At 36.4% G+C, this 25,254-nt stretch overlaps 1 protein-coding gene across 7 annotated transcripts in view; it reads right to left on the reverse strand.

Annotated features, from left to right (window-relative positions):
- Positions 1-25,254, reverse strand: part of LpR1 (Lipophorin receptor 1) — a 484,208-nt gene that overhangs the window by 73,660 nt on the left and 385,294 nt on the right. For 5 of the 7 annotated variants that reach the window (XR_014128710.1, XM_081742361.1, XM_081742365.1 and 2 more), the window contains 2 exons: positions 25,097-25,219; positions 8,070-8,192 (listed from right to left, as the gene is read on the reverse strand). Coding sequence is in view for 6 of the 7 variants with exons in the window: in XM_081742361.1 (XP_081598487.1) it covers positions 8,070-8,192; positions 25,097-25,219 (246 nt within the window). In the remaining variant the exon portion in view is untranslated. Of the gene's footprint in view, positions 1-8,069; positions 8,193-8,322; positions 8,440-25,096; positions 25,220-25,254 lie in introns of all 7 variants that reach the window. The other 2 variants (XM_081742362.1, XM_081742364.1) reach the window with 1 other exon arrangement.

Below are 25,254 nucleotides of genomic sequence, written 5' to 3' on the forward strand. Positions count from 1 at the left end.
AAACAGGTTAGCTGGAAGTAGAATTAAATAAAAGGACATAAAGGTGTTGTGGACCCTTCCTCACGGTTGCTGGACAGACAGTTGAGGAGGCAAAATGTTGTCAGATCCTCATGTTCTGTGTATTTTTACTGTAATTTTCAACTTGTTTCTAGATAAAGTGTCCGTAAAAGGAGGTAAATAATACTTATAACAGACAAGAAAGACTGTCCGTGTCCGTACTAGAGAGTGTCCGCTTTAGAGAGGTTTGCCAATATGTTTTTTCCTATTACAGTGTTTGGGGATTACAAAATATGTCCGTTATGGGAGGTGTCCGTTAGTAGAGGTTTCACTGTATATGACTGACTGACTATATGGTTTTATCTGGTTAATAGTTGTCGTGTATAAATGCATAAAATGCGTAATTCACGAAATGTCCACAGTACTTGATTGAAAGACATGAGTATTCAATGGAGAAACCTTGTAATTAAAAAAAAGGTTCAAGGAAGGATTCACTATATATACACAAGAAACAAACTGCGTCACAACAGTTCAACGAAAGTCCCTAAGTGATCAGAATAAATAAATAAACAAAAAAAAGAGAGAGATGATCTCTTTTTGTTTTGTAAACAATCAAGGACAAATTGCAAATCAACTACGAAACTGGAAATTTACGAAAGAAAAAAAAAAGAGTTATCAGGAAAACTGGCGCCGAGATTATGATAAACAATTTATTTGCAGCTGTGTGATTTTGTTTTTATCCCACCGCTATGATCATCTTAAATACAAATCACTGCTTATCAGAAAGGTCACAATATAGTTTTCATTTTCGATTTCGATATCCGTTCAATTTCAATTGGACCGTAAAATAGTCTTTATGTTACAGAATTAAGATTTTTTCAAACTTGCTTTTCACGATACACTCTATAGATAAATCATAATCATAATGCAAATAACCTTGTTCTACGCTAGTTTCACAAAAGAAAAAGAATCTTTTTTTTTTTTTAAATACCTTTTTCTTTTCTCTTACACATCTCAACTTATCTTTATGAATCATCATCATCATTAGATATTTTGCCACTATTAGCACGTCACTTCCTACAACAGAGTAGTTTCTATACTCCACGTTCTTCCGCTAACCTACGATTTCTCTGTCTTGATATCGTCCATTAACTGTAATCTCCTTCGCCCTCTCCCGCTCTTTCTTGCCACCATACCCTCTACCACGTCACTCATGATACAGTTCCTTCTTACTGAATGTCCGAACCAATTTCTCTTCCTCTTCTTAATAATACCTTTAAAAAAAATGTTCTTTTCTCCTCCACCATTCCTAACACCCTGTTATTCGTTTTCCGCTCGACCAAGCTAATTCGCTCCATTCTTCTCCACACCCACATTTCGAAAGCTTTCAGTCGTTTTTCATCCTTTTAGAGTAATGCCCATGTTTCTGATCCATACAGCACAGCACACTGCAATTAGCCTTTATGATTAAATGATACATTTTTAAGGAACTTGGTTTGCCAAAATTCCATTATACTTTGTATACGTATTTTACTCCGTGGGCCTGTCCATCTTGGTGACAAAAATAATGTAAACAATTATTTGATGAATCAGCATCAATTTTGTTTGAGATTTAGAGAACCAAAAGCTAGGATTCTGATTTGTTGATATGAAGGTGGTATCCAAACCGGAGGTTGTAGAAACAAATCCATTTCCGGTTTTTCTGTTGATGACTATAGAACCAAACCGGTAGTAGATAGGAAGAAATGTTTTTCTGCAGTCAATTAAGTGTCCCAAGAATACGTTTTACTTCTATTCTTAACTCTTTACTAAAACCGGAAGTTATAAAAACCAACAACTTCCGGTTTCAGTATTGACCTTCATTGAGCAGAAATCAATTTAGCGTTCTAAAAATAGTTATAATCTTTTATTTAAACCCTCTATCGAAACCGGAAGTGGGAGAAAGCAATCACTTTTGTTTTTTTTAAAGTTGATCGCTATAGAGTAAAAATGGTAATTAGATAGCGAGAAACCTAAGAACGCAGTATATTTTATCTCCACTTAGTACTAAAATCGGGAGTGGTACAAATTTATCACCACTTTCGGTTTAAATAGAGAATCTATCACGGCATACAAAACCAAATTTCTTAACGTATTGTGCACGTGACACTGCTACTTATTAAAAAATTTAGACTTCGGAAATATGCTATGTCCGTCCGTCTATCTGTGTCTATAAGTATCACAGCAGAAACGGTGAAGAAGATAGCCATAAACTGTTTTCCGATAAAGTTTCATCATTCAAGGTCGTTTCTCTGATCTTACTTTCCCGTTTTACAACCGGAAATGAGAGAAATCTATTATTTCCGGTGTAAATATGAACCTGTTAGAGCTAAAACTAACAGCCAGCGAGAAATACATAAATCTTCTTAAATGCTGATTCAGTATCTCAAGAATAGACCCCCCCCCCTTGTCTCCGCCCTCATCATTCTACTGAAACCAGAAGTGGCTGAAAATCAATGGCAATTTCCAATTTCAAAATAATGACTCCAATGAGCAAAAAAATGTAAAAGATATTGAGAAATGGTTCTTCCATGTTAATTTACTGTTTCCAAGGACAGTTTCGATCTCGATTCTGATATACATATTTTTTTTTTTTTTTTTTGTGACAAATATAGCATTTTGCAGTTTAAATACTGAATCGTTACAGAGAGAAAAGTATACGAGATAGCGATAAACTGTTCTTTGATATGGATTCAGTGTAACAAGAACAGAGACTGTTTCCGCCTTTTTGCATGAACTCTACTATAATTACACGTGATAGAAATTTACTTCAATTTCCGGTTTCAATATTGCCATCTCTAGAGCAAAATTGGGTTACATACATCGAGAAAATTGGTTTTTTGAAATACATTTAGTGATACAAGAAAAGATTTCACTTCAACTTTAAATCCCTCTATTGAAATAGAAGTTTGTAATAGAAATTCTTATTGAAGCGATTTTCCGGTTTCAATATTTATTGTCATAAAAGAAGTTATGGCAAGAAACAGTAATATCTTGTGAGTTTTAAGTTTCCCGAAAATAGGTTTAATCTGGGCTCTATTTTTCTTTTGTAATCTGAAATGGAAGAAATTACAATTTCGGGTTTCAATATTGATCAGAGCAAGAACACTAAAAAAAAATCCGGATATATTTGGATTCAGTCAGTTTCAATTTTAAACCCCAATAGTTTGGAAATTGATAGTAGTTTCACAAAGTGAAATAACGAAATCCATTCGTCTTTACTATACTGTTTCTCAATAACAATTATAATAGCATCACAAAACTGTGCGATGTTCAATGCTGATTGGTTACTTTTTGCGTACATAGTGAAGCTTTAACATACAGCGTGGCAGCTATAATAAGAACCCACTACGAAATTAACCTTTTTAAAGCACATACAGATTAACACAGTTCTGGTCACGCATGTGCGTGAATTCTCAATAAAGTGGTCCCACTGTCTTTCATTAACCGGTAAACAGGCAGGCCCGTAGCCAGCCTGATTGCTTAGGGTGGGCAATGATAAATGCTGAGGGGGCAATGGCAGGGACCTCAAGGAACACAAAAACTCTTTCTCTCTCTAATATTATATATATATATAGTTTTTGTTCCTTGAGGCGCTTGTCGTTGTCAATGTCTATGTTCACACTATGTTGATGAATATTACAGTACCAAATCCACGACTATCAAATATCTAGTCTAATCAATAACTAACATTTTTTGCTAAAATAATGGTATACAATTCAATATATATTTTAATACACTAAGTAGTACTAAAAGTAAAAAATAATAATTTATTTTAGGAACATTTATTAACTGTTATCTAAACTATAGTATTTTGGAACTACAATATTTTTATTACAAGTTGATTGTGAAATATTTTTATGTATAAAAATTAAGAAAACCCTGACATAAGTAAAATAAATATTTTTTACAGTCCTTATGTAAGTAATTACATCAAAAAGTGTAGACTTCAATTACAAGCTGGCCTAGATCTAGTGCACGCAGAATATTTTTGTTGTAAGCCAGGAGAACGAGGTCCGATTTTCTTTCATGTCCCATAGACAGACGTTGAGGTGGAAAGAGATCTGTCAGATGTGAGAAGCAGTTTTCGACCGTGGATGTAGAAGACGGAATAATTAGAGCAGCTTCTGTAAGCATCTTTAGGCCCGGGAAAGCCTCACCATATTTTCCAATTTTTGAGCTTTGCGAGTTTTGTGAGCTTTTCCAGAGATGATGTCTTGTTGATCAGTCGATTTGCTAAATCGATTTCCTGCTTCAAATTCTGAAGCACTTTGCAATGGAGGTATTTGTACTTTACAACATCTCACAGAGGTTTCAAATTTTCTTCACTTCTTTTCTCGCACAGTAAGTGGCGAAAGGCACCAATCACAGCTGTCCCTATCTCACTGAATCTGCTCCGAATTTCTTCGACGGAGATATCGAGAACTTGAGTATATCTAGCAATAAGAATAACTTGTTTTCCGTAGAAATATACGCCACGTTAAATTTCATTTGTTAGTAGTAGTAGTAAATGCGCGCTAAGTTCAATTTTATTTAGTAAATAAAATCACAAGATTTTTCTATTTGGGATTTACCAAAACAATTTGAAACTTCTGGACAACGTCCTTTTTAGAGCCCTTCCCTGGCTACGAGTTTGTAAAAAATTCCAACCTTTTACTCAGTAGTCTCATCAGTTTTAATTTTTACTATCAGATCCTTCAAACCTCGCATAAAAAAAAAAGTAGTAGTATTAAGATTTGGTGATTGTGGCGGCGTAGAGGTGTCACCTGATCTGCACCAGTTTTCAGATTACCACATTATTATTATTCTCCCCCCCCCCCCGTTTTCAATATACATGTGCTGAACTTCAGCAAACTTCGCTTCACATTCTTTAAAATATTCTGTTATTTTTAGGCAAATAGGAAACAGGGATGGAGTGGCGAATCTAGTTAAGCTCCCCAGTTTTTTGAACGACAAAATAATTTAAGCTATTATTTATATATTTTTTTGGAGTTTACAATAAATTCATTATATACCTTTGATAGTCTGATATCTGGCTGCCCCCCCCCCTTCCCGTTTTTCCCTTCCAGATCCACCTCTGCGGGAATGGGTGAAGTTCATAAGTCCTAAAAAGAATGAACACAAGCCCTAATTTTAGGTCTCCTGCAGTTTAGAATTTGTGTGGACCTACCTAAATTATTTTTTTAGGACGTCTGGTGCGACTAACGGAAATACCTTTAGACGACATAATTCTATTATACTGTATATATACATATACATAATTTGTCAAAAAATAAGGACAGCGCCGTATTTATTGGTCACCTTGTATAGCTTCGTTATGAAAAAATCCTCACAGTGAAATATTTGTAAACTGCTAATTATAATTATTTTATACTAAATACTTTTATCAGTGTATGGGTAATGCTTCAGAACAATGTGAAATTTCTTTACAAAGTACTCTATTGGGATACTGACACAAAGGGACTATATTTTTAATGTATGCAGGTTAAGCAAAAGATTAAAAAAAAATCGTGCAAGGAAAGCAAAACTTCGATAGAGATACAAGTAGTTTTTTTTTTTTTTTTTTTTTTAACTGTCGTGAGTCGCCTCTCATAGTATACGCTAGTTCTATTAAAAATCTAGTATTTGAAAACTCGAACAACAGGCTATATTCTTTCAATATTCGAACAACTATTGAAAGATATGTTTACTTTTGTACTTATCGTAATGTCCCATCACTCAGCAACTTAATAAACAGCCCAAAATTCGATAACACAGTATTGACGAGTCCTAACAGTAAAGCAAGAAACTATTATATAATATGCGTCAGAAGAATACCAAAAAAAAAAAAAAAAAAAAAAAAAAAAAAAAAAAAAAAAACTAGCATGCATTTAAAAAAAGAACAAGATTACTCACCTTGTAATCACGTGAACGACATTTGGCAATCAAATAATTTTGTCAATACTAAATAAGTAGACTACTAGCAGTAAAACACAGTTGAAAATATATTTAATTGACTTTTTCGTGAGCACGATGTGACTAAACAAAATTCTAAATGCATATAGAAAAAAAATTAGACTGGTGATGCCAATTTGTGGATGAGTAAGAATTTCCTTACAAGCTATTGGAACTCAAAATGAAAGTACTTTCCTATTTTCAACGTAATTTGGGAAGAATTTCTTTAAATTCCTTCGGCATATACTACAATAATTTATGTACCATAGTTTTAAATAAACATTGGGGAAGATGTAGTACAGACAATTTTTCTGTATAGTACCGCTAGGACCAAAAAAAAAAAAAAAAAAAAAAAAAATCACGCACAAAGAATGTGAAAAAACATTCAAGAGCTCCATTGTTTCCTTCCTTTTCCTTCCTATATACGTAGAAAAACAATGTTTTGCAAATGTCCTTTTACTCATACGAAGATGGCGCTTTTTATTCGAGAAATCGAAAGATTAAACTTTAAAAATCAACCAACAGAATGGGAAGATAACCTATCTCATTTACTCAAGCACTCTGAGGCTTGAAGCCCGCAACAGATTTTATATTGATGCTCAGTGTTGTGTGTTCGACATTTTGAAATATCGATATCGAAAATATTACTGACCGGATAAGTCGAACATGACATATTTGCGCCATCATTTGTTTCCAGTGGGTTTGAAAGAAATTGGCAATGAGCTGCATACGGAACTCAACATTATAATTGTTTCACATTGATTTATAGGAAATATCACAATGAAGAGAGAGAAATGTACTATTTTGTTCAAATTTTCTAATAAGAAATCCTATAAAGAGCAAATGAATCGTAGATAATAAAGTTAAGAAACGTATTTACAAGACAAGCCAAGGTGAATCGAAATCAGAAATTCCCGGTGTGTAAAGCTGTGGAACACAGCCTCTGTTGCCAAGCCGCGTCTGCCTTTGGCCAAGCTTGGCTACGAATTATAGCGGTTTTTATCCTTCAGATGCTGGGCTATTTTTCCACCAAATTTAATTCAGATCCGTCTAGTATTTACCGAGATATAACACATACCAAGTACCTGGACTGAAACTAAGTTCCCGTATGCTTAAGCCGGGAACTAAAAAAGAAATACACACCGGTCTACTTTCTTTACTTACCAGACGTACTGTTTCAAACCGAAAATCTTAGTTTTGGAACCTGGCATTTAGGTTAACAACCGGAGTGACGAAATTATAATATTTGACCCATCCATGTCGATCAAACGTCGATATATTATATCGATATCCAAAATCATACACTATGCTTATCCGAATTGTAAGAGTATGCAACACACATTGTAGTTTAGACGCACGTGTTGTATACCATTCAAGGATATTTCGTAAACATTTTTCTAATTGTTTCACAATTTGTGCTACACAAATGAAATTAGCTTAAGGTTGATTTAAAGGGACAAGATTTACCAATAGATGTCACTACAGTCTTCGTCTCACTCTCTCTATCACTCAGTTTTTTTCTTTCACGAAAATTCACGATTTCTCTTACAAAATTTCAACCTAGAGACCTCAAATTTTTAGAAAAGGAACTTTATAACATATGCCGAGTTTTTATTTAAAATTTCCTTCATTGTTGAAATGGCTTGATTGTTGACATGACTATTCAAACCTTTAACAATACAACTGTTTCAACAATGAAGAAAATTCTAAATAAAAAATAGACACGGGCTGTTGCCTTCGATAGGCTATGAAGTTCCTTCTCTAAAAATTTGAAGTCTCTAGGCTGAAATTTACAAAAATAAATAAATAAATAAATAAATAAATAAATAAAATAAATTTTCGTGAAAGGTAAGAAAAAAATACATGAGAGATACGAAGACTGTATTGAGATCTAAACTTGTCTGTTTACGCCAACCTTAAGCTTAAAGAGCTGGGAAAGAGGGCTGTGTTTTTCTGCTAACAAAGTAGTGTTAGTTTTTTTTTTTTTTTTTTTTTTTTTTAATATTTTTAAGTAACATGCATCAACATGCTTACTACTATAGACAACATTTCCACAACAAGAAAATGTTAGTATAATTAAAAAGAAATGAATAGCTTACTGCACGCTTTCTCATCAGACCCATCTGTACAATCAGCATTATCATCACACATCCACGTGAGGGGCACACATTCTCCTGGGTGCCCTTTGCATGTGAACTCATCTGGGTTACAGACTTTCTCGCCTGGAAGAGATCAAGAGAACAACTTTTGTTTACTTAATGAGGAAAAAAATTATAAAAACAAAATCGACGACTGAACAGGATTTCAATAAGATAAAAAAACCCAACAACATTGGAAATGTAAAAAACTTACTACATGATCTTTCATCTGAACCATCTTCACAATCCGCCTGGCCATCACAGATCCACGCTAGTGATATGCAGATGCCGGGAGAACACTGGTATTGTTCTTCGCCACAATTTTTAGTGCCTGAAGAGATTAATAACATGTAACATAGAAGTTATAATTGACTTTTGTAAACAAATAAATAAATAAATAAATAATATAGAAGTCTCCGTTCTGTGCACGGGGAGTCTCTAAACCTTAGAAATTACTAGATATTGATCTTAGCTTGAGTATATTTGAGGGCTGGGGCAGACTAACCTAGAAGCGAAGTCGCAATATACGAACATCATGATGCGCACAGTACTTTATGTAAAATAATTATTTACTCACACTGCATAGCTTCATTAACAACATTATACAGGGCGTTTCAAAACAACACCGACAACGTTTGGGAGATGATTCCTGACACCAAGATAAGACCCAAAAAAAAAAAAAAAAAAGGTTGACCAACCCGGGTGCACAAGTGCTTCCTTTTAGAGTTATAGGACACCGAAAAAAAAATTAACTTTAAAAAGTCCATAGCTCCAAAACTATGGGACCTAACGTAGTCGGATCAAGATTTCACTTAGGAACTAGTATGTGCCCGACCCAAATATCCAAGTTTCACAATCCTACGGTACTTCCGCAACAATTTTTATAGAGGTAGTTGGTGAGTACTTCAAATTATATGCCCGTAGCAAAACTCCCCCTATAAAAGTTGCCTTAGTACCTTAGGATTCTGAAATATGTATTTTTTTTTTTTGATAGGGCACATATTAGTTCCTAAGTGGAGTCCTGACCCGACTACGGTAGGTCCGTAGTTTTGGAGCTATGGACCTTTAAAGTTCAATTTTTCATGTTTTCGGCGGCCTATAACTCCGAAAAGAAGCATTTGTGCACCCAGGATGGTCTATACTTTTTGTCTTATCTTAGTGTCAGGAATCACCTCGCAAACGTTGTCGGTGTTGATTTGAAACACCCTGTATATATACGCCCCCACATATAGCTAAGAAAACATGTTTGATGAAAATAATGTTGTAGTGGCGAAAGTATTACGAATTATTAATATATACGTATAGTGTTTTGTTCAGTGTTGTTTTATTAATACACGTTGAATGTTTTCAAAGTTATAATGAAACATATATATAAAAATTTCTGTATGTATGTTCTAGCATAGCTCTCGAATGCTTGGAACAATTTTAACCAAATTTGGTCATATGACATAACATAACCTGTAGAAATAACACGTTCTTGTTGATCTAGTGGATAGCACGTGCTCCTTTGTTGCAAGTGGTCCCGGCTTAGATTTCCGGTGCGAGAACACAAAAAATAATTTCACAAACATTTAGTTTCACTAACTATCCGTCTCCTTTAGCCTAAAGCACTGGTTTTCAACCTTTCTTGACTGACGACACGCTTTACAGGACATCGCGACACACACCGATATTTTTATTATAAGTAATAATAATAATAATAATAATAATAATAATAATAATAATAATAATAATAATACAGGGAAACCTATTAGTTTTTATGATTTTATGTAGCACTGAGAATTGTTGCTGCCGCTGGAGATATTGACTGGTACAGTCTGTCTAGATTTTTAGCTAAGTACCTATTATTAAATTCTTCATGATTTTTAAATTCTAAAATTTCGGGACACATCTTAGAGAACTGCATGACAAACCAGTGTGTCGCGACACATTGGTTGAGAACCACCGACCTAAAGGGCATAATCATGGAACGTTAAACTAAAAAAAGAAAAATAATTTCTGTACGGGTGACACACACCTAAAGGCGGAGGTAAAAAGCGGTTACGTTTAACAACTTCCCCCAACAGATTAGGCAAAACTTCGTAATTTAAAACAATGTTGGTTGCCTATACAACAGGCGTGACAATTGAAATACATACACGTCAGAAGGGGAGCGGAGATGTTCAAATACCTTCCTCAAACGTATTTTCAAGATATTTTCTTCGTGCCAAAAAGAGGCATTTCAGGTATTGGGTAACTAAATGTAGAATTGTACGCATGTCTGGAAATGTCGATAACACACGCATAGGTCTACTATGAAACGTCAAATAGAGTGACTCTATCGATACTGCATTTACCGAGTCAATTAAGTACACGTAACTGAAATCACTGTAAGGAAACAGGGAAGGCATCGAACAACTCAGAACCGGGAAAACTTTCTTAAAATGAAATAACCAAAATCTCTGAATCGGCATTATAAGAAATGTCGATTTTTTTTTTTTTTTGCTTATTCAGAAGAAAAAAAAGTGCGTCTATTGGCATTGGCAAATATGATATTACTGAATTTTTTAAAAAGTTTAAAAATTCAGCATATGTACCGTAGTTCTTATTGATATACTATCTATATTCACAAATTAATTAAAAACGTATTTAAAATGCTACACAACATTTCTGTCTTAAAATAAAAAGTTTTCCCAATTTAACCACAAAATATACATTTTTCTAAATGACAATTTTTCTGCACCAAATGAGAGAAAAACGTAATCTTTTACGTGCTTATTTTTACAATTATCTACTAAAGAAACAAATGTGTGTGTGTCAATGAAGAGTAGAGGGGGGAAAGTAGGAAAGCACACGTATGCACCTACGTAAGCAGGCGTGGAACCAATCAGGACAAGAGGTCATCATCGGGTTACAAGGGCACATCTCGCACATAGCGATAGGGTCATCTCATCAGAACTCCGCCCTTTAAAAGCCTTACGAAATGGGTTCGTATTGAGCGAACGTTTCCATAGTAACCGGGGGTCCCCGCGCGATTCACGTCGAGTGCTTGTTAGGCCCCAATGCACACTCTCTCTTCTCATATTCCACAATTCAACAGTTAAGGGCATTTTTTTCTATTATTTGTGTGTGTTTTCTACAGTAGCCTAAAGAGGTATCCCGTACATCAATGTCATACGTATGGTGCAGCACCGTGCACTTATTAAAAGAAAAAAAAAGTGACAACACGCAATTTGTATGTCACACAACACACACACACACACATATTATATATATATATATATATATATATATATATATATATATATATATATATATATATATACACTAGACGCCATAAATGATCGAGAGATGAAATTGCAAGTGATGCTACAGCGTTTTCAATGGTGTGAGATGTAAGGGGAGAGAAAATGTATCGTCTGACATGATTTCTCTCAATTTCGTTCATTCAACACCACTCTCTCTCTCTCTCTCTCCTACTAAAAAAGGTCAAATATGTAACATCAAAATAAATGTGTTTTTATAACCTTTCTCCCCCTTTTTGCCTGTTTTTTGTTCGTTCGTAAATGTAGTATTTATTTTAACAAGGAAAGTACTTAAAAGCTTTATTAACTTACAGCATAAAGCACTTTGATAATGTATTTCCCGATTAAAAAAGAACAATACAATAGCAAAGAGCTCTTACTCGTTAAAATAAACATTTTTTAAAAAAAATAAAGATTTGGTGTGGGAGCAGTGGCTTAGAAGTAGATCGTTCACCTCTGGTAGTGGAATCTCTAGTTCGATCCTAGCTCCTCCAAGTGGATTTTGTGTGGGACATGGGTTTTCTTGGAATTCTCCCATTTCCTTCCATTTTCGTCATTCCACCATTATCACACCCACCTCCTCATCATCACCGTTTCCTTTGGCCTCAGTTCATAATCGCGGGGGCGTTTAACTATATATAAAAAAAGACTTGCGTTAGTAGAACGAGCACATTATTTTCTGTATTGGGTGATATTACGAGGAGCACGTCGGTAGCCAGACCAAAAATGTAGGGAGGGGGGGGGTCGGCTGAAGTTAGAGGGGGCCCGATCCAACAATATTATAGTTCATCACCATGTTATAGTTCATTTACAATACTGCCGTTAAAATTTTAGAGGGACAGCAAAAATTTAGGGGGACGGCCCCTTAGATCCCCCTTAGATACGGGCCTGACGAGGAGTGATCAGAAAGTAAGGTTACAAACCCTGCAGTGAAACATGTATATATTATTTCATACAGCTAATACCGCCAACAGATAGTACATATATTAGGTTATTTTTAGATAGTCTTCATATCAGTTGAGGCACTTGTCGCATTGGAAAATGAGCTTGAAGAGTCACTCCTAGTAAAAATCCTGTCTTTGTGTGTTCAGCTACGTTGTCACAAAATGTTCCCTCATCTGAAGCGAGGCGACGGCATCCTAGGTGCTCCTTCAAGTGCGGGAACAGGTGAAAGTCGCTTGGAGCTAGGTCCGGGCTGTAGAAAGGGCGGTCAACGGTGACCCCGTATGCTTCCCCTTGTGTTTGGTTGGACAGATTGCGTGGAACCATCGGGGTACTTTCTAGGGATGGCCAGAAACGGTTCCTGGTGGAACCGGTTCTTCGGATCCAGGTCTGGAACCGGTTCTTCGGATCCAGGTCTGGAACCGGTTCTTCGGATCCAGGTCTGGAACCGGTTCTTCGGATCCAGGTCTGGAACCGGTTCCTAAGATCCGGTTCTGGAACCGGGTTTTCGGATCCAGGTCTGGAACCGGTTCCAGAACCGGTTCTGAAAATCTGATCGAAAACCGGTTCCTCGCGAAACCGGAACTTTGTGGCCATCCCTAGTACTTTCCGGTACTGCAGAGTATTGTGCACAATGTGACAAACGCTTCCGAACGATATTTCCAATTCTGCCATCAGATGCCGTAACGTGATCCTCCTGTTGTCCTGCACCAGCTACTCCACGCGAGCTGTGTTCACATCTGTTGATGCTGTGCTGGGTCGGCCAATGTATTCCTCGTCGTTGTTGTTTTCTCTCCAACCGCAAACTTTCGACACCATTCTGCAACATGCTGACAAGACTTTACAGTCTCTCCATAAACCTCTACCAGCTGCCGGTGAATTTCAGCCGCAGTTACATGTTTCGCTCACAGAAATCGAATAAATGAGCGGACTTCTTCGCGAGACCAGTTTCCCAAACAAGTCGCCATTTGTGTTTACATTACAACTAGCGCCGTAGGTGGCAGGTGACTGAAACTCTGCAGAGTTGCCAATTCCATGTATTAGAAGTACCACACACTTCACATTTCTCTATAATAGACGAAACTCCAGAAACATCGGCCTGGTAACCTTGGTTTCTGATCCTTCCTCATATTTAACTTGATTTAATGGGTTTTAACGTGATATTATTCAATCAATAAATGACACCTTAGTCAATTTACTATATCCCTGCAAATATTATGTTTCTTTCCGTTAGATTAGTGCGCATGGTACAAGGTTCAATTCCAGGTGTAGGTACAGCACATTTAACGTTGAACTAGCACTGTGAGGCAATTGGAAGACGATAGAAATGTACACAAAGATGGGTTATTGCGTTTTAAACACCATTTTTAAATATATAAAACATGAAGAATAAAATACTACATTAAGATGTAAGTAGATACATCGCGCGTTTTCTGAAGGATGACATGAATTGGATGGCTTGAAACCTCTCCCTTAATGAAATTCTATATGCACCATTGATTGAGGATTTAGCAGGTAGCCAACTCCAGTTGAAGGGGAGGGGAAGTCTGAAATATGGCGATGGAAACCGATGTGATAATTAAGCATCACATAGACGTAATGCAGGCTTTCCCAACCAATGCAAAGCGCCATCCTCATGTGGAGCATCGCAAAATTTTAGACTCTAAAACACATGTAAGTCCACACTTCATACGCCACACATTTTTGTTGTTAAAGTGTACAGTTTTGAAACACTGTACCAGTAAAATGCTGTACACAGTGGTAGCAACAAAGCGCAATGTTATCCTGACCTATCATCGGGAGGCAAAAGTGTGCCTCAGTCAAAAGAAGATTGGGAAGCATTGCATAACACTACGGACTTGCATTTGGTTGCCTTCCAGCAAGTAAACTGTTTTAGTAAATAAAATAATCGAAATACTTCATACGAAGGACTGGGACAGATATGTGCAAGTTGAAACTGGGACAAGCCAATCAGAGAGAATTTACTGGCATCGAGAGCCATTATGAGACAATGTTTGACATGTTCATAACAATCGAGTGGTCATATTTAATGGAGAAATTCATGTAATGCACACTAACATTACATAAACACAAAAACTGTTATAATGGAAACCACCATATTTATTTACTAAAGAAACGCAGAAAAAATCTATTTACTTTTTCATTTTAGTAGGCAATTTAATTAATCATGTTTTGAACTAGTCTCTCAATGTTCCGTGGAACAATGGATATTCCAACGTGGGTGATATTTTCCAAAAGTGGACATCAGTTATCCAGAAATATTTTCAATTCAGTTTAAGATTATGTAAAAATTATATTTTCAATAAGGGGTCAGACGGGCTGGATGAAAGGGTTCAATGGGCCGGGACTGGCCCAGAGGCCGGCTGTTGCACATGGCTGGACTAGGCTCAAAGCAGTTTCTCGAAATAAAGACCTTTTGAAAAAAGGCCAAAACTTTAATCTCTTGTATTTTGTTTTTAATTTATCCAAAATATATTACAGAAAATATACTATGATCATAATAGACACTAAGACGATTCTTTGTAACTTTACTGAAAAAGAAACTTTTCAACTCAGAAGTCACTTAAATTTCTTGGTATTAATCAGGGTGTATAATATTGTAATATATTTTATCTACGTTTTCAAGAGAGTACTTTAGCACCAAAACCCAAGAGCCTCTATAATACTCTTCCTTCAACAATAAATTGTAGCACAACAGTTTCCGGATGCAACACCGATCTCTCGCTTCCACCTTTGCTGTGTTGTTATTTGTAACTGTCAGTTGAAAATTGCTGCTTATTTCTGCTTCAGCGAAAAAGAAAGAAAGAAAGAAAAAAAATGGAAAACCCAGGTTCGAAACGGATGGATGCTTTTCGGTTTTTCAAGAAACACCGAACCATTTGTTCAAGATACAGAATTATAGCATCTTATTCTACGAGAAAAGAACGAGGTGTCTCTCTTTCTCCAACCCGTATTGCCAAGCGGGAATACAAATGCAATGTGAAGATTTTTGAGGGAGTAATATTTCATTGTGCAACCGTTCACCACATCAAGAACAATAACGTACCGAAAACTTTTTTTTTTGTTTTTTTTTTTTTTTTACAAGATTAATGCTCATGGTTATTCTACGGGAAAAAAAGGAATATGCCTCTTTTGTTACGGAATATATACCGGTTATCTTTCATCCATGATGCATTACGCTGGATGTGAACGAGCGACTATCAGAAATATAAATCACATATTAGAGTTAATCCAGATATGAAGGGGTTCTCACAGAATATTCAGGAAGGTTTGAATGTAGGATTTTCACAGATGATGGATTTTTTTTTAACGATAAATTATTTTTTAACAAACCCTCAAATACAGCCTACGAAGCCAGTTTACGCTGAAATCATCTATTATAAAATCGAGTAAGGTAAACAATCGTACAGTTCTTATCTTAGCGCCATAAGCGGTAGCACATTCCTGCCGTCTAACTACTTCCAAAACAGCTGCAAAATCGTTCAGTGTGCCACACTGTCAATCGACAACAAACGAAAGGTTTACTTTTAGTTTAATGACCTGTGTCGTGCCGTGGGGTAGGAGCAGCGGCACCGGGCACCGAAGTAAGGGGGCGCAAAATTCGGAAGGAAAAAAAAAGAGGAAAAATTACTTGCAATATTTTAAACCAACAGCAGTAATTTTCTTACATTTCGCGCCAACCATGGTGGCGCTTCGTGGTTGGTCTTTTGACCTCACTTATATTACGGGGGTGCCCTCGTATACTTTCGCCCTGGGCGCTGATTTTTCACGGCACCTCACGGCACTGTTAATGACGTATTGTATGTTTATGCTCCGAGGATATGGAACGCGGTAATGATGATGATAATGAACTAATTGGTGAAATGAATAAAATGGAAGGAAATGGTGTACCTTTAAAAAAGCCTCACGCACACGGTGTTTGTCTACTACAAAGCCTACTTGGTGCTAGCTGAGACCGAAGCAGGGACCCCCCCCCCCCACACACACACCAGAGGTGAGCGATCTACAAGTAAGTTACCACGATCCATGTTGCAATCTCATATTCTTCTCATAGCAGGGTGAGTTGAAGGAAAGAAAAAATAACATTAATTAAAAAAAAAACGATTCATTGAAGTTTACTACATCCCACGCTAAGAATTTTAGGCTAAAGAAGACGGACGAGGCAATGTCACTTCATTGTTACTTTTAGATAGTACGAAAGTTGAAACTGTAGAGAGCTATATAGGTTTGTTTCTAGAGTAGCGTCATTTCAGATTTTGTCAGGGAGGGGGACAAAAATGCTCCACCGACATAAGAATTTCACGTTTCTTACGACTATATTATAGTGCTGCCAAAATGTCTTAAGTCGTGGCAAAAATGCGAACTAAAGCTCTCATCCTCCCCACACTTACACATTGAGCCAATGAGGGTTCAGTTGTTGCTAGGCGACAGAGCCTTAGCGAAAGGGAGTGGAATTCCTTTAGCCGATAGCAGCGCTCGGAACGGAAAACTAGGTGTCAAGTCAATGTGGTATATATCTATAGTATACAATCGATTAAAAAGTATGGACTTCAAAAAATTCAGGAGGGAGCAGCAACTGCCCCCTGCCCTCCCCAATGACGCCCCTGCTTTAAAATAATAGAAAATAGATTATTACGAACTCAAATTTTCAAAATGGTTTTAAACAATAATTATTACGGCTCCGATTTCTATTATCTAAAATTTTTCGAATATATATATTATTCCCTAAAAATGACAAAATATTATTTTAAGTATAGGCTAACCTAAAACTAAGCAACTTGCACTACTAGAAAACTTGACTTTGGGCATCTTGAAGCTGTACTGACAAAGGATCATTTCGATTTGGTGAATTCAATTGCTGAAAATGGTTGCTAGCACTGGATTCAGCACCAAAAGAGGCAGAGAAAAAGAGGGTGTTTAGTGGAAGACCGTTTATAGGGTGGGAGATAAACGAGGGCAAAGTGCGCAGGAATTGAGGTCAAATGCTGGATATGAGGAACATATAGATCTCCACTGAATAGGCGTAATGTAAATCATGGGAGATCTAAAAAGCCGACATGTTGGACTTAGCGCAAGAAGAATATACGGGAAAGAGGTCATGTGATATATGGCTGTTGATGCACACCGCCTAGTGAAACCAATATGGCCAATACAGTTTGAGTTCTCTGTAACATAAGGCGTTCCACGCTATGGCAATGTATCAATACTGTTGTAAAGGTGACGTGAATGAGGAACTATAGACCCTGTAGTACGGTCCATGAGCACATTGTATGTACGAGGGGTAGAAAGAGATGTACTCGAATCCTAGAACATCAAGAAGAATATTTGTAATCTGTAACGCAGTGAAAAGTAGATCCACTGGATGAATGCTGGCATGGTACCTTGCACAAGACACCTGTCCCACTTAGGATTCTGATTTCAACAAAACGTGCCGGTTATACAACTCTCGTAACTCTTCTCACAACCAGTTACATACAATTAGAAGTTAAAACACGGTTCACATTACATTTATTCATTGGAGCTGTACTTACATTCCTCATATCCAACATTTGACCTCAATCCCTCTACTTGTTTCAAAATTAATATGGCATTTCTAGACATTTTCTACGTTCCATCTGTGCACTTTGCCCTCGTTTATCTCCCACCCTGTATACGGTCTGCCACTAAACACCTTTTTCTCTGTTTCTTTTGGACTGAATCCAGTGCTAGCAATCATTTTCAGCAACTGAATTCACTAAATTGGACTGGTCCCTTGTGATACCAAGTGGTACCTGGTACCAGTGGGTGATACCAAGTTCTCGGAGGAGAAAGAAATCCAACGAATGTCAAATACCCCTCATATTTGAAAAATATCCATACACTCAGTGAAAAAAAAAAGTCATTATAAGCACAAGTAATGATTTCAGGGATAGTCCAAGAGGAAAATCTCTGGGGGAAAAGAAGCTTACTATCTTTGATCGTTCTCAGTGTGCATTACCAGTATTTTGAGAGTATTCCCCCCCCCCCCCCCCGCGTGCATTAAAAGTCTCCACTGGATCATGTAAAATATTTCTAAGAAGGGAAGTTTAAAATAATCTCGTTGCTAATGCCTGCAAGTAGGGTCTATATGTTAAGTAATACACGTATAAAATATTTTTTTTATACCATTCTGGGCTCCACCTAAACACAAAATACGGTTCAAACCCGCACTTTTACGACCAATAGAAACTGTATTTTCGTATTGACAAGAGTCAGAAATGTGCTTATATTTAATTAGACATCTAAAAAGATGCCAGGATGAAAATATGATGATGTAGAAATCAAAACCTTAGTAATTACCTTGGATTTTGAATATAATTAACAAATAATAATATTCGTATATACAGAGTAGAAATTAACCCTTTAGAAATGCACAAAATTAACGGTGGAAACCATACGAGATGCTTTCACTACAGCTTCTGACAACGAAATGAGTAACAAAGTGTATGGGTGGCACAAGCGCAGAGAGAAACGCACGCATAAATGCACACAAACATGTTGGGCGTTCAGATTCCGGAAGCAATACTGTACTAGACATGGCCTCGTATTAAATCAATTTTATTATTTTTTTTAAGCCACAAGAATTACTGTTAAATCCACGATAACTGCACAGATTTCTAACGATAATATCTAGTGAATAAGGTTTAAAACACATTTTAACAATATGAATTACCGTATTCTTGGAACTGGAACTCTAAAATATGATGAGCGTATAAAGAAAGAAAAAAAATAGACATGTTTTACTCAAGAGTGTTCATCGAACTTTTACAAAATGAGTTGCTTTTAAAGGAAAATTCATCTTTTTATTCTTAGAAATAGTATTTGAGTTTTACGTCCCACAGTTATGCCGGCTAGGCTAAAGGAGACGGTGATTATCAGAAATGAATGAAATGGTGGAATGAGGAAAGTGGAAGGAAATAGGAGAACCGCGAGGAAACCCACACACACGGTGTTTGTCCACCACAAAGTTCACTTGACGGGAGCTGGGGTCGAACCCCATGCATCAGAGGTGAACCACTGAGCCACCGCAGCCCCTGCTTATTCTTAGAGAAAATATTGGAAAAACTAATGTTATGGCTCTAAAATACGTCTTTCCTTACCAATAATAATTGATAGTTTTTTTTTCTATTGGAAGAGATTATTCCTTTACTAGCTGTTGAGAACGCGATTAGAAGAAAGCGGGGGAAAAAATGTTCTTATAACATTCCGCGGTATTTATCCTATGGTGTTATGTAAGCCTGCACAACCTTGATGTGCGTTGGGTTGCATATAAACAAGGCGTTCTTAGAAACGCGTGTTTTTCGCATATAATTTTCACACCCCCCAAATCCGGCCTCTCGAGTCGAAAATAAAAGGAAAAAAATCATATATAATTATTACTGTAGATCTGGTGATGATGCATCCGTGTGCAGAATTTGGTATATATATAGGTGACATCTTACCCTTTATATCTGAAAATCCGTCCAGACACACACACGCACGCACACATATATACATACATACATACACATATACATTATTTTATTTGATGACGATGTACTACTTTGTGTATATCTAACGGTGTCACACGAAGACACACATTTCTAACAGCAACGCTCATAGTACTTACAAAAAACATAATTCATTCATCAAAACTGTTTCAAATGTCATACTGTAATTATGTAATTTTTTTAAAACATTGTTCAAAAGCCTAATCTTTATTTTGTTCCTAAAATATTTGAACAAATACATTGTACTAAAAATTCAAGAAATTATAATGAATTACTCTGCTGGTACGATGTATTATAACATACACTCTTAAAATCTATATGAAGAAAGAAAAATGTAATACTTTTTTTAAACTCCTCTAGAAAGATAATACTCATGTTGTTGTTCTTCGAAAAGTCCCCCTGAACGAAAAATCACAGCGATTCTTTTTTTCTTCCTTTCAGTTAGAAACTCTTCTACAATCTCTTTTCAAAACTAAACTTCTCGTTATGTTCTTAAGTGACTTTCCAGGTTGCTTGGGTGTTCTTTTTCTTGTATTACTTTCATCTGTTTTAAATTCATTAGCATAGTTCTATTTTTTTAAAAAAAGAAGAAAAGAATAATAAAGATCTTATTACGAAAACGCCGGCAGAAAGAAAAACTCTATCCTTCGACTTATGTTGACAATAACTCAAAATAAACGGTAAAGTAAAAAACTTTTCCCATCAAGTCACTGGTGCTGCACGGAAAAGACAAAAAAAAAAAAATCTTTTTCATACTAGAGAAAATTGGGCTAAAAAAAAACTTTCATTGATATAGTTGTTTTTTTTTTTCCTTTTTAGTCAAGTTACTTAATACAGAGTTAAGGAAAAAACGGGTTAGTGCGAGTGATGTTGGTTGCATAGCCGTTCAGGAGAAAAGCCCTCCTCCTCTTGTATAACGAACGCGGACTGTGAAGAAAAGTTGCCTGAACTACGATCAATCACAGGCGTCTGAGAAAACTCAATGATAAGTGAAGACGACGACGTGCCTTTCTTATGTGGCTTCGTTTGGTTAACTGAGAAGAAAGACGGGAGGTAAAGGACGGCGAAAGAAGAGTGATGAAGGGTTGGGACGGTACGTAAAGGAAAGAAAGACAGACAGGAAAGAAGCCTTTTCACGGGAAGTTTGTATTGGAAGGTTATAGGTATTGATGCATGTAAAGAATGCTGACTTAAAAAGAATTTTCAACCTTGTTACAATGTGTATAGACAAACTTCCTGGTAACTATACCTATAAAGGAATTTACGCGAATCATTCGAAGGGAACGAGGATATCTCGAACTATAGAAAAGTCGGACTGTGCGAAGAGAGAGGAAGATTTTTTTAAATAAAAATACAGGGTGTTTCAAAACAACAACGACAACGTTTGGGAGATTATTCCTGGCACTAAGATAAGACGAAAAGTATAGACCAACCTGGATGTACAAATGCTTCCTTTCGGAGTTATAGGCTGCCGAAAACATGGAAAAGTGGACTTTAAAGGTCCATAGCACCAATACTATGGGACCTACCGTAGTCTGGTCAAGACTTTATTTAGGAACCAAATGTGCCCTATCCAAATAGCCATGTTTTAGAATCCTGCGGTACTTCCCCAACAGTTTTTATATTGATTCTTGGTGAGTACTTCCAATTATATGCCCGTAGCCAAACTGCCTCTACAGTATAAAAATTGTTACTTGAGTACCGCAGGATTCTGAAACATGGATATTTGGATAGGGCACGCATTAGTTCCTACGTGAAGTCTTGCCTCGACTACGGTAAAGTTCCATAGTTTAGGATCTATGGACCTTTAAAGTTTAGTTTTTCATATTTACGGCAGCCTAAAACTCCGAAAAGAAGCATTTGTGCACCCAGGTTGGTCTGTACTTTTCGTCTTATCTTGATGTCAGGAATCGCCTCACAAACGTTGTCGGTGTTTTGAAACACCCTGTATATAATTCCACAGATTTTATACAACAACGGTTCTGTCCTTGGTTCTCTACTTCGGAACTAAGGAAGATGGATGGTTAATGAAGACGAATAATTATGGCGGAATTAGCGGATTGAGAATGTTTTTGAAACGAGAAAAACCCTCGAATATGACGTTGTCCTATAGAAACTCACATGGGCATGGATCGAACTATAGGGATCTCTCGCAGAGATAAGTGCTGTACCACTAAGCCTCCGTGGTCTTCTGATGATACATCATAGTATATACAAGGCACATTACACTTATTTTTTAAAACAAAGAATTATTGTAACTTATACTTAGCCCAGTGAGCAAAACATTATTGCCTTTTTAGCTACCTCCATATGTATTCTTTCCTTACACAGTCGACGTCCAAATTATTACTCACTAAAACTAGATGTAGTAAGTCTATAACTTCCAATTGTAGTAAGAGAATAAGATCAGAGATTAGATATACTTGGGACGCTAAAGCCACATAAAAATCTTGTTTTCCCTTGTTTTTGCTATAAGATTAATATTCAAACCAGAAGTGCTGGTAGATTTCTACAACTTCCGGTCGCACTACTAGAGAAAGAACGTCCGAGATGGAATATATTCTTGCGATACTGAAGCCTTATCAAGAAACTGTTTTTCCTTATCTATTACCATTTTTGTTCTATGGAGATTAACGTTAAAACCGGATATGATTCATATATACCACTTCCGGTTTGAATAGATGGGTGGAAGATGTGACAGGGCCTCTCGAAAAGAATCATTCCAAACAAGAAACGATTCTCGCTATCTATTAGCTTTTTACTCTATGAAAATTAATACTGAAACATTATACGGTTCTGGTTATTACTAATTAATAACGTTAGATTCCAAGTAGACCACTTTAATTGAACAATACTTAATCCGGTAGGCTGACTGCTAGCTAACATTAAACCTACTAACACTCAACTTAATGAAAGCCTTCGATCACTATTCCCAAGTAGTTTCTTGCTGTTTATCGCAATTACATTTATTAGCCCCTAAATAGCATAGGTTACACAAACATTGACATTTTGACCTAACAACTATACAGTATGACAACGTTATTTAAATGTTGTAAGATTCCCAGTGGGGGCGCTTACTCGAAAAAAAAATGTAAAAGCTCTTGGATTTTCTTTATTCATATCAGGCAAATCCCTGGATGTTACCTAACATATAGATCTCAGGCCGATTCCTTTCTTCCCTTTCCTTGGATAATATGATCGCCGAAAGACATCATCCTTCATACGTGACAGGATAACCTGGTCATAGATGCCGAAAGCCCCAAATCTAATTCCTAATCCTAAATGTTCTAAATAACAACGAACACACTGTCCAATTAATTACCACTTCAACACTCCAATAGAAATTTAAAATCAATAAATATGAAAATAAAAATATTGTCCTATCCGTATTTTCTAAAGTAATACTCGGGTACAGGGAGTGTGTTGATATTCCAACCTCTACTTTTAACGGCTACCAACCACTCGCTACTGAGTATTACTATGGAACACAGAATAATTTACATTTGTAAAAAAAAGTACAACCCTCGTATGTACCGTAACTTTTAATATTGTTTGTTTTAAATAATGATACAAAATTTACTTCGTGTAAATTTTTCAGTTGATAACCTCTACGTACCCACATGACTTGCCTAATTTGTCAACAATCAACGCGCACTGTATTCTAATGGAGTACCACAAGGATCACTGTTGGATCTACTGATACTTTCATAGTCCTGTTATTACCCCAGTGTTACTTTATTAATAACAATATGTTATACAAAATGTTTAATGTTCTGCTCTTATGAATTTTCATTCCATATTAAGAAAAAAAAACTTTAATGTCTGAATTCTCTTCGAAGTGTTGTAAACTTTTATGAATAATAACGTGAAATGTTTCTGTAAGGCGAGTATTTTTCTTTTATTACACTAATGCAAGAAGGCAGTCTATATTTTACGCGGATAAAAATAAACAAAGAATGCGTGTAATATCTTTTTATGTTACACAAGTGCCTACGTGACTTCTTGTGTCTTCCAGTTTGTTGTTTATTTTATTTGTCTGTTTGTTTCGATTTTAAATGAACGGTGGTGGTTGGGCGGAAAACAAAAATAAAGCTGCACACAGCTAGTCGTCCACCCGGATAAAAGGTCAAAAAGCATGGTCAGAGAAGAGGCCATGTCAGGTCGCAAAGCAGGATGACCTCAACGAGAGTATTTTCGTCTGGAGTTCCGGACGCCCACCATAAAAACCACCTTTCTCTTTCTCTCTTTTCAGTCTCCAACCTCTTGTTCTGCTTTACTGCTTCCGGAAACGAGCTCTCCGTGACGTCACTTCCGAGCTCATGGATTCGGGTCGAGAATAGCAGAAGAGAGTACTCTCATGGGAGCAGATGTCGCTCGCGTACGTATATACACAAGTAAGCACTATACACATATATATATATATATATACAATGTATGTGAGTGTGTGCGGCATGGGAGAAAAACGGGAGATGGGTTTCACTTCTGAGTAGCATCAAATCAATCCCGGGAGACGTGGCATCAAGAGACTTTTGTGAATCCGACCCCATCTGCGTTTAAGGACTCCTGGAGAGAGAGAAAGAGAGAGAGAGAGAGAGAGAGAGAGAGAGAGAGAGAGAGAGAGAGAACATAGAAGTAGGGCAAAGTCTTAAGTGTTGAGATATCTCGACTTTCTTTTATTATTCTATTCTTCATCTCTTTACTTATATCTCCTGGAAGAATTCCAAAATTTGCTTCTTTTATACTTATGTAACCTATACGGAAATGCCACTTTTTGAAAAAAACATTTTTTATGCTATTCCTCATGGTCTGTTGTACGATTATCTTAAACCATTAAGCTAACCTGAAATGGAGTACCACAAGGATCAGCGTTAGGACCACTACTTTCCCATTATGTACCATTTTCGCTACTTTCCACTACTACCAAGTACCTAATAGTTAACAAATCATCCTTTAATGAAAAGTAATCTGCGAACGACTTTAGGTAAGACATTTTTCACACGTAAATTAATACAGGGTAATTTTACGTTTATAATAAAAATTCAAATGCAATTTCGTTTATGAAGGACAAAATTCAAGCTTTTTGAAAAGAAAATTGAATGCCAAGTGTACTCAATATCGTTATTATACTCATGATCAAATATACAAATATTATGAAACATATACATTTACAGTACTAGCTAAAAAAAAAAAAAAAAAAAAAAAAAAGCATGAAAGATAAAAAAAAGATACTTACTGCACGTATCTGCATCTTCGTCGCTTCCATCGCTGCAATCTTTTTCGCTGTCACAATGCCAATGAAGCGGGATGCATCTACCATTTTTACACGTAAATTCGGAATCTGAACAGGTACGTGTTTCTATAGAAACAAAGAAAAAGTAACGAACTAAGTTA

This window comes from Thermobia domestica, chromosome 16 (assembly GCF_964235325.1).
Source record: "Thermobia domestica chromosome 16, izTheDome1.hap1.1, whole genome shotgun sequence".
Classification (NCBI taxonomy): Eukaryota; Metazoa; Arthropoda; class Insecta; order Zygentoma; family Lepismatidae; genus Thermobia; species Thermobia domestica.